This window comes from Vanessa cardui, chromosome Z, assembly GCF_905220365.1.
Source record: "Vanessa cardui chromosome Z, ilVanCard2.1, whole genome shotgun sequence".
Lineage (NCBI taxonomy): Eukaryota > Metazoa > Arthropoda > Insecta > Lepidoptera > Nymphalidae > Vanessa > Vanessa cardui.
The window spans coordinates 8,624,158-8,634,853 of record NC_061154.1 but is presented as its reverse complement, the minus strand read 5'-3'; the positions used below and the strand labels follow the sequence as shown (position 1 = coordinate 8,634,853).

The 10,696-nt window shown below is 29.0% G+C and overlaps 1 protein-coding gene across 4 annotated transcripts in view; it reads left to right on the top strand.

Moving 5' to 3' along the window:
* Nucleotides 1–2,318: 2,318 nt before the first annotated feature.
* Nucleotides 2,319–10,696, top strand: part of LOC124542958 (sushi, von Willebrand factor type A, EGF and pentraxin domain-containing protein 1) — a 27,553-nt gene continuing 19,175 nt past the window's right edge. For 2 of the 4 annotated variants that reach the window (XM_047120919.1, XM_047120918.1), the window contains exon 1: nucleotides 2,319–2,529. In XM_047120919.1, coding sequence (XP_046976875.1) covers nucleotides 2,487–2,529 — 43 coding nt within the window. In that variant the 5' untranslated portion in view covers nucleotides 2,319–2,486. The remainder of the gene's footprint in view (nucleotides 2,530–10,696) is intronic. The other 2 variants (XM_047120917.1, XM_047120916.1) reach the window with 1 other exon arrangement.

Below are 10,696 nucleotides of genomic sequence, written 5' to 3'. Positions count from 1 at the left end.
GTACTATTGTTCACGGATAAAGTACATAGTACACATTCAATAAAAATAGGTTGTGCCATAAGAGATTATCCGTGACGCTCCTTTTTAGAATCCATTATGGAAACGAATGCGTTACTCGACGACACAGCCATCACCCCCATGACGTACGATAAAACGCATCGGAATTTTTATTTTATTAGACTCATAGATTGGATACTTTTACCTTTCGATAAATATTTTTAATTATAGTGATTTTATTTATAAGGTAGGATTAATTTTTAGTTAATGGAAATTATAAATTGAAGGAATTTGTTATAATCCTCGTAGGATCCTAAAACAACTTTTTTTATTACCTTGATATAATTAAAATAGCGTTTTAGGTGAGATATGTATAAAAGCATAAAAAAGATTATCGTGAAAAGTACAATTCACAATATCATATAGGTACATACTCAAATACCTACTTTACTTTACTTTATTGTACTATAATATAGTACAATAAATACTAGCTATGTATTTTTGGTGAACATTAACTGTAATATTAATGTAATATTATAGTGCGTTGATAATAATTGGTATTCAAAGCATAAATACTACTAATTGTAAATTCTGTAGGTATGTACTACTTTTTTTAAAAATGATAATCAATGTGGTTAGGCTTACGTCTATTCTTTCGCAAAACATTTCTTCGGATTTGGAAGAATTAAATCACTACATAGTATAAAACAAAGTCGCTTTATCTGTCCCTATATCCCTATGTATGGTTAAATCTATAAAATTACGCAACGGATTTTGATGCGGTTTTGTTAATTCATACAATGATTCGAGAGGAAGGTTTTTGTACAATATAATAAAGAAACACTGAAATTTTTTAAGTTTGTAATGTAACGTCATAAATTAACAAATTCTGTAATATATTTAGTATCAGTATAATTGTACCTGTGCGAAGCCGGGGCGGGTACTACTAATACTACTGCTGCGAAGAGAACTATCACAACACTTATAATGGAATGCATAGAAAATTAAAATATGTTTGATTGACTTTTAAATTTTCTTAAATGAAATGTGTATAAAAATATTTTTATCTATCGGATTATACGTAAATAATATATTTTTTCATAAATTGTTGTTAATAGACAAAATAAGAAATTTGAAATGTCTGTAAATAAATTGATGTAATAAATGTTATTTACGTATTCGTACGGCAAAACAATGTTAACATTAAGGTCATATAAAGAAATAGCTTGGCAGTTGTCCGACTTGGAAATTTTATTAATGAATAAGCTTTAGAAAGACTTTTTTTATTCGTTACTAAGAAACGTTTTAAGAGGTTGGCCTAATAAAATGTTAATAGCTTATAACCAAATTTGGCCAATTATCTCTAGCCGTTTAACAAATAAGATAGTTTCACATTTTAATAAGTTCATAATAGTTTCGTAATTAATAGAAACTAAATGAATTTAAACATAATCGAAATATGTAAATTGATTTTGAACGAGTTTTTTAACTGTAAGTTGAAAGCCCGACATACACATTGACATTAAAATTTCTTTTATTAAATTAATAATTGATTTAATTAACTTATTTGGCCACTTTTTAAACTAGAATTACGGAAATGCATTAGATTTTTTACTTTTTTTAACTATTTATTAAAATACGTACTTGAACGTAATTGTCTTATACGCAACTTTATATCTAATTTAAAATAATTCGAATACGTTAGTAGAGTATATACCCTACTTATCTTTCTCTCTCTCGCTTTTGTAAATAAAGACAAAGATGGATTAATAAAATAAAATTGGCCTCGAATATTTATAAAAATCATAGCTTTTTATAATTGGTAAATATTTTATAAAAAAAAGGTATGTTCTATATTTTTTAATTCTTATTTAAGTATCTATGTCGCATCGAAATATTCCTTACAAACGACATCAACGAGCCAGCATCATATATGACATACGAATTCAAACGGTGAATGAGGTTTTTTTAACATGATACCTAATTTTGTATCAAGATCTACAATAAGATAAGTTAACATAAAATAATGACAACAATTCAAAATCACTAATTATAATATTTATTGTTCTCCATTAACCAAAATGTATAATTAGACATAACTCTATACTATACTGTGTCATTCAAACATTCGATTGTAAGTATCGGTTATAAAAAGGGTTACTCAAAATTACTATGCAAATAGCATCTTCAATACCCACTAACCCAATAAGCGACCACTACAGAAATCGGCATTCCAAGTCGAAACACGTAAAATGTACTCTGGAGCTCGAGAAATTTATTCGGCACGCGAAAGCTCAGAGTTTGCGATTTGCGGTGCGTTGTGTACCTGCGATGCGCCGGCGCACCTGTTGCCGCAGCGCCACAGCACCGGCTGACGGCAAAGTCAGTAGACCGTCGAAGGCTGCGTAAGTTGCACGCGCCATGACCGCGCTTTGTCAAGAAAAACCGTCGTGAGTGTCGTTAGAAAAACTTTAAGTGTGAACATTACCATGGATGTCATTTTCTTTAGTGCTGTCTTCGCTCTCGTGCAAGGTTAGTTTAATAATTGATTTGACGTCTGTTTGCTGAAGTGGGTTAAGAATATTCTTGTCGCTTCAGAAGATGGTCCACTTTCAGTTTACTCTCCTCAAGAGCCATTAATGCCTTTTGACATTATCTTACCAATTAATAAAAACATAAAATTATTAAATATATAAATACAAAAATACCAAAGTGTTTTTGCTTTAAATATATTTCATATTGGCTTTATCAGATATGTCCCGCCAAAAGTATTTATGGACCGGGAACAAAATCTACCTTGTTCCCCTAACCACGATGAATTAACATTGCAATGTATGTATTAAATTAAATTTTGCTATTGGGTTATTGGTTGAAGCGTGAAAGTGGCAAATAAACATACAAAAGTTACTTTCACATTTAAGAAACTAAGGATTTAATAATAATAAAAAGATAACAATAACTCGAGAGTCGGAAGTGAGTTCTCATAAATGTTATTCATATCATGCTAACCGTAGAGGTAGTTGAATATTAGTCAACAGAAGATCAGTATATGACACTGAAAGTGTCGAAGTGTTTTTGAATATATTAATTATTTATATTTAAAAGTTAGAATGTTAAATAATACTCAATTTCAGTCGCTGAAGAAACGCACAATAGATACCAAAATTTTGAACGATGGCTCATTCATAATATTGTAAATTAAAACAATGTACTCATTTAAAAAAGTTATTTTTGGGATCGAAATATATTTCTTTTAATTTAATATTTTGATTAAACATAGAGCATTATTTGACTATTGATCGATTTACAAACTTTCTTTAGTTTAGTAACATTTAATTAAATACATCTTTGATATTTATAAAAAAAATGTAGATAACTTTGAAACGTCAATTTTATTCTTCTGATTAAAACTGGCGGTTGCCCTATATTACTGCTTTATATATTGCAGCTTTACATATTGCAATTCATCGAATTATTTTAAGAGTATTGACCGAAAACACATACCATTCTCGTACGATAATTATGAGACTCTAAAGAAGCATTCAAAGCATTGTGTTTATTACATACAAAACCCATTCAATAATTTTAATTTTTTGTTTTCAATAGCTACTGTGATATTACTGCGACGATTGTTTTAAAATATTTTATTACGTACATCGCTTCTATTCAATATTTTCAAATTTCAATTAAGTTTAATAACGAATAAAAAAATGTCTTAGGAAAGTAAACTTTCTCCGTAACGAATTAATTTAAATATATTTCTTCAAAGTGCAATTATTCTTTCCGAATCTCATTGATCGTTCTATGAAATTACTTTAATTAACAGAAAGCAAATTCTCGTATTTATATAAACAAGGTAAACTTTAAAATAAAATCGTTTACATAAAACAGATTTGTTGGTCATCATTGTTGGTTTTGGAAGGCCGTAAGTGTTGCGAAAATCATAAAAATCAAATCAAACATACGAACAAATTCCCGAATGCTTACATATAGAAGTAATGTATGTATATCTGTAACTATTGCTACTTATTTTGGATGTTCTAAATAAAAATATACAAATATTCTGGGTCGACTTCAGTTCTATGTCGTTAACTTAAATAATAACTTTGTCATCGTCATGAAATCACTGAAACCATTTGTTATCTATACTTTCAAAAAAAAATAAAAATGATATACTATTAAACCCTAATCGAACCATCTATAAAAATCCTCGATTATATTTTTTTTCCATATCCCTTCCCTATAAGCTTAAATGCAAAATGTACTTTTATACTACCAATTTGTTAAAAACAACTTTCTAAGAAAAATTCAAACATTTTGGAATAAAATAACGATATATGTACGATTTTGTCAACTTGTATCCTTAAAGTTTAGTACAATGAATCCTGCAATCCATTGCATTTTTAAAAATAAAAATTACGGAAACTTTGTTACAAAATGTCAATTTCCTGGTGGAAATTGTATTTACAATAATAGGATCCTCAGGGTAAGTAATGTTGTGATTGATAACCAATTTTGCTTACTTTGTTAAAAAGAATCTAAGCCCAATCTTCCATCATTACGACAAACTTCGTTGCAACAAAAATATTACTATGTATAACAAATATTTTTACCCTTTACCTTTTTGTATCGAGATTTTTAGATGAGTAATAGTATATCTAATCGAAATCGACGAAGTCTTATCATAAAAACTTACAATATTTAATATTTAATAACATATATATTAATATGCTATCAGAATTATATAGATTTTAATTTTTAGATAGATACGTTGTATAGCACAAACACCCGATACCTTAAAAAAATATTTGACCAACTGTTTCTTCATGTTTTATAACGGATGTCCTTAACTCCCCCACTTCCGGTTTCTCGTTGCCCTATTATAATATTATTCCTCACGAACAACGTTACTCATTAAACGTATAAAATATTTTTAAATTAATACACATTGTCAGTGGCGTAGCTATCGTAGGGCCAGGTGGTGCAGTGCACCAGGGCCCTGGAGTTCAGGGGGCCCTCTAAACTAAACCTTAAGCTTCTGAAGCTAGAAAATCATAACCCTGCGCACAAGATTTCTTATTTGGTATCTATAATTTTAAAAGGTAATTATTAGTTAAAGAGGGGGTGAGGGCCCAATTCTTTTTCTATGCACCGGGGCCCTTAGTCACCTAGCTACGCCACTGCACATTGTTGCATTTTGTCAGTTGTAACTTGAAGTATTTTTTTTTTTATGGAAACACGGCGGTTCTATGTTTTATAGGATTTGCATATTAAACAATATATACTAAACATTGCAAGTGTAGATAATGTCTATTTATAGTAGAAAAGTTTTTACATACTGTAAGTTTATAAAATATGATAAGAAATAGAATAAAAAAAAAATAATAACAAAAATAAAATACTGCTTCGAGCAACTGAATCTGTCTCCAGCCTGTCCTGTAGAGTTTTATTGGTGTTGATCTAATATGGTTTATTAACCGGTTACAATATAGTATCAAATAGTATACTACTTACACAAATATTTTTTTGCAATTTTCTTAAAAAAGTCTTACTATATATAATCAATCATTTCTTAAATATTACGGTTATTTATGATAAACTTAAGTTCCTATATTTTAAATTCGTTATATATATTATTTTCAATTCATTTAACGAAAAACATTGATGTATTAATCGAGGTTTGATTTGTAAAAGGACACAAGAAAAAGATAATACACCCACGACGATCATCATCTCTACGCGTTGCCGTGGAATGTCATTTTTTGTGTGTACAATAGGGATATTTGCCGAGTGGCTTCCCGTTTGTCGGTCTTTTTTTATACAAAGGCGAGATAGATAAAATTCGTTGATAAAAGAATAGGTAACCAACTATTTTGTTATTCCATGAAATAGTCGGAATATTTCGGAGTAATCATAATATTTATCAGTATCAAAGAAGATTGATGTCGTCTAGTAAGCCTTAATAAAAAAATTAACCCGTACTGAAAACAAACTACAATGTGTACACATTAAAACAGATTAGTACTTACAAAGTAAAATATAATTCGAATAATAGGTCCTGAATGTACTTTCACATTATGATATATCTATCATCTGTATCCGGACATAAGCCATAAAGTATGCTATTATTAATAGTCATTTATGTCAATGAAAGATGAAGATGAAGATGATATTGAAGACAGTCAAAATTGTAATAGAATCAGACGAAAACTTTTTATAGTAAGATTTAGGTATATTTTAAAAGGGTTTGAATAAAATAAATGATTATATCATTTATTATTTCATTTTTATCACAAAAATAAAGTGTCGTTCTGAAATATAAATAATGTGTCGTTTATATCTCATAAAATTGCAATTCGGATCATAATTATACAATTTGAATAAACGCTCGAGAAGAAATACGTGAAGCGTGCTATGCGGGCGGATATATTAGCTAGGCACGACATTGATTGAATTACAATATTTGTTTATACCAACATCATAATTTATGTTGTCTCTGGCTGGCTACATTAAGAACACTGTATATGATCATAGATTAAAATGTTGTTTTGTATAGATTTAATTTTTTTTATATTTTTAAGCTTTTCTGACTGATTAGACTAAACATACTTCCCAAAATTTAAAGTAATCAAAATTATCTACTGATACAAATATCTATGCATTAATATTATAAATGGAAGTTTTATCGATTGATGATCGATATTAAACTATCACATACGACGACGACCTCCATGGTCGAGTGGTGTGTACACCGGTTTTCGTGGGTAATGCGACTGAGAAGTGCTTCGGCTACTTACATTGGGATCAGAGTAATGTATGTGATGTTGTCTCATATTTATTAAAAAAAAAACATAGTTTTTATATAGTTTCAGAATAGACGTAGTCTATAAAAATTTGTTCATAAATTTTAAATTGTTATATTTATTTATATTAAGAGAAAGAATTATTTTTTAACTTATATTATTAATTTTGAAATATAAATAAAATGAGTGAATTTTGCCTGAACTCCACGTTCATACAAAAATTTTAGGGTGCCAAACTGTCTTAAGAAAATCATCGACAGCGTCCTATCTTTTATAGATAAATCACAGTATACATTATTTATTTTTAATATTGTGACTATGTGTTATTATTATTCATTCGTCTCCAAGTAATAACTAGTGATTTAATAGTTATTTAATTTAACGCGTGTAAAAACTTATTTTATAAGAGCGACGTAATGTGGACGGCTATAGTTAAACAATTTAAGAAGTTATCTTTTATATGTTCTTTTAAAGCTTTTCGTAACATAATAACTTCGTAATATAAAATTGTTTAATTTACAAACATTTTAATACTGGTATTACAAATAAGGTACTACTAGTACTGCACTACTTTACCATTAACTCTATACAAACATCGGAGTGATTCATTGTCACAAAATAAATATGCGACTTACGAAGAAAATTAGGAAAAATAAACAAAAATTATCAGTTTCTTCAAAAATATAATAATGACACTTTAATGCCTGTGATTATTACAGCTCGGCGAGAAAGTTGGACAACGACGCTCTGCCATTTATTTTTTATAAGTAGGTACTATAAGAAAAAACTGATCTTGGATGTGGCAGGCGCTCTAGCAATTTACTACAAACTATAAAACTCTTTAATTATTTTGACTCATTGGATTGCAATTTATACTTTATCCATATTTTTTTTTTCTTTCAATCAAGCTCTGGCAACAACAAAAAGAAATACTTAATCAGACACGTTGGTTAAATATTCCTTTAAAAAAAAAAAACAAATATTGTTTTTTATATTGTCTGTGACTTTTAGAAAAAAGATAATGCAGTGGATAGATGTACGCATGAACAAAACTTATTTAGTGAAAGTAACATTATGAGGTTACATTACGACACGAAAACAGGGGTCAAAATGCCGCCAAGGAGGTTACTGTTGCTTATAGCATGACATTATATGCTTTTCATAAAAAGTAATTACTCATGCTGCTGACTTTTATGTACTTAAATAATTAATTGTACTTTATAATAACTTTTTGAGTAGGTATATACTTTATAATATTGAAACAACTAATTTGAAGTTGATACATTTGAAGTAACATAAAATATTTCACATCAATACAATTTTTATGCTATATAATTCGTACAATGTATGTAATTAAGTTATCTTTACAAATCGCCTAGCAGACGTTTCTTCACATTGCAATCGCCATTTACGCCCGTTGGTTGTTTTCTAAGGGAAGTTGCCTAAGCCTTGTGTGAAGGCCATTGACAGTTTAAAATTGTTCGCCACTTGGGTTACAGACGCATTCAATATAAAAAATAGCTACTTTGGAGTATAATAGATGATACAATTCAATGTCTGGTTAAAAAACAATAAAAACAACCAAGGGTTATTTAAAGTGTTACCCTTCAATCGTTCCATCAGGTATAAATGCGAGAAGTAAAAGTTTATTCGTCCAGATGCAGGCGGTGAAAGTGTTTCTTAATTTACCGCTTGATGCTAATTTACAAAATATTCGTAACTATGGACAAACTTTAATTTTAAATTGCTCTTCTTTCAATTACTAGTATTAATATATATGTATATCTAATGTATCAAATAATTTGATTAATCGATTTATTTTGTATATGTGTAAAAATGCAATTTATATGATCTTTTACTTGCATACCATAGTTACAATCAAATACAGGTATAACCACAAAATTAATATTATAGGTATTCTTTAAAGCTTTCTTAGCGTGTATATAAATTTGTATCCCGTATTCTAATTATAAGTTATTAGCGACCTAAAGAAGAATACGATAACATTCAACGTATAAAAAACCGAATCTGCCGGAAAGTAGAGCCTGAGCCTGCCTTCTTAAGTTCTCCGATTATCTACGAATTTCCTCAAAGTGAATCTGTCGCGTGCCACAATTTACATCACCCGGTGGGTTGGCTGACGACCTGATTATGCGGAAACTAACTGCGTATTGGACGATGTAACGGTACAAGAATGTGGTCGAGCCCGCTATTCGAGATTGTGGAATTTGCTGGTGTTTTAGAAATATAGTACAAACTTCTAACCAGGCTACTTTAGAAAACCTGATGCTTAATAACATAATTTATACTTCATTTAATGTCTCGCGCCTATCTCCTATTTACATCAACTTGGTGTTGCTTTGTTTATAAATGAATCCTATTTTATTATTGCCATAAAAGATATTTAGGAAAAAAAATAATTGAAAATATTTACTTAATGTCTGCATTTGTTGTTGCTTTTACTTGAGGTTACAAATGATAGTAATGATTCATGGCATAGAAATATTATTTTAACGTAAAACTCTCTATTTAATGTTTCAGACTAAGCCATAACTATTAGTCATATTAGTAACTTTCATCAATTATAGCATAAAGAAACATCTGGCACTCAGCAAAATGCAAAACTGACGCAACTACGTCTCTGAGTCGACGTGATCCGTGAAAGCGCTTTCTCGATGACGCAAAAACGTGTAAACTCACAAATTTAGGCGTTTGATTGTGAAGATACCGTTTGTATGGTATTTTTTCAAGGTTATATTTAAAGAGAATGTGTTACATAAGTATTCCTATCGATCGTTTAATATGGATATGCACCTACATTACTTGTTTTTATTTTGAATATTATTATCAGAATATAAAACTTTATAAGACAAAATCGTATGCAGAGATCTTCTATTCTAATTAAATACGATTGGGAGCTGTTATAAACAACTTAACGTTTCATAAGACTTTAAAATATCTACATAGTCATCAAAACATGATTATATGTACATTTATTTATAAAAAAAAACCGAACAGTATAACATTTCACGTTATAAGTTAAAAATAAAAGTAGGGCTTCGCTCGTGTGGGTTGGGGAATTCAGTTTGTGACTATAAGAGTCCGATAACCATAAAGCACGCATAAAGCAGCTCAGTAGCGCTTTTTCTTCCTGCTTACAAGGATATACCATTATTTTAGGCTTAATTCTTATTATTCCTCAAACAAAATCAAGCACAACTAAGTTACTTCCGTTTAAAGTTTTTTATAGTCTCTTTTTCATAATATTTGTGAAGAATTATAGAAGGTATACGTAATAACGCGAATGTGTGTTTCGTGTAATATAATTTAAAATTTAAACAATGTAGTCGACTTGTTTGTACATAATGCATATCGGACATTAACCCTTATCTCCGCTTACTTTTAAATACGCCAAGAAGCGGCATTAATATCTTTATTTCATAAAAAAAACCTGATTAACATAAATAACGTTATTTTATTAAGTGGCTTGACTCTTTATAGATATGAATATTATAACAGATCTCTTAACCTCAAAAACTCTACGTAAAAAGTGTGATAAAATCTTGCATCTATAATATGTACGTATATATAGTAAATATTAGTAGTTTTGTTGAACTGTAAATAATTAAAGTTTTTAGCGTTTTCTGTAACAAAAAGTCCTTATTATTTGCTATATCATAACTATTACATAGAAAATTAATTTATATGTTAAATAACTAAAATTAATAATAAACTTAAAATCAATTATTTGATCGAATTTTAAGTTTATACAATGATGTCTTTTAATTAAGTTTCATATGAAATGGAATAAACAATATAAACAAGAAGTTGCGGCTAAAAATTAATGATTGCAAATTTATTTCAATTTAGGAACGACTGCAAAATTAACTTTGCTG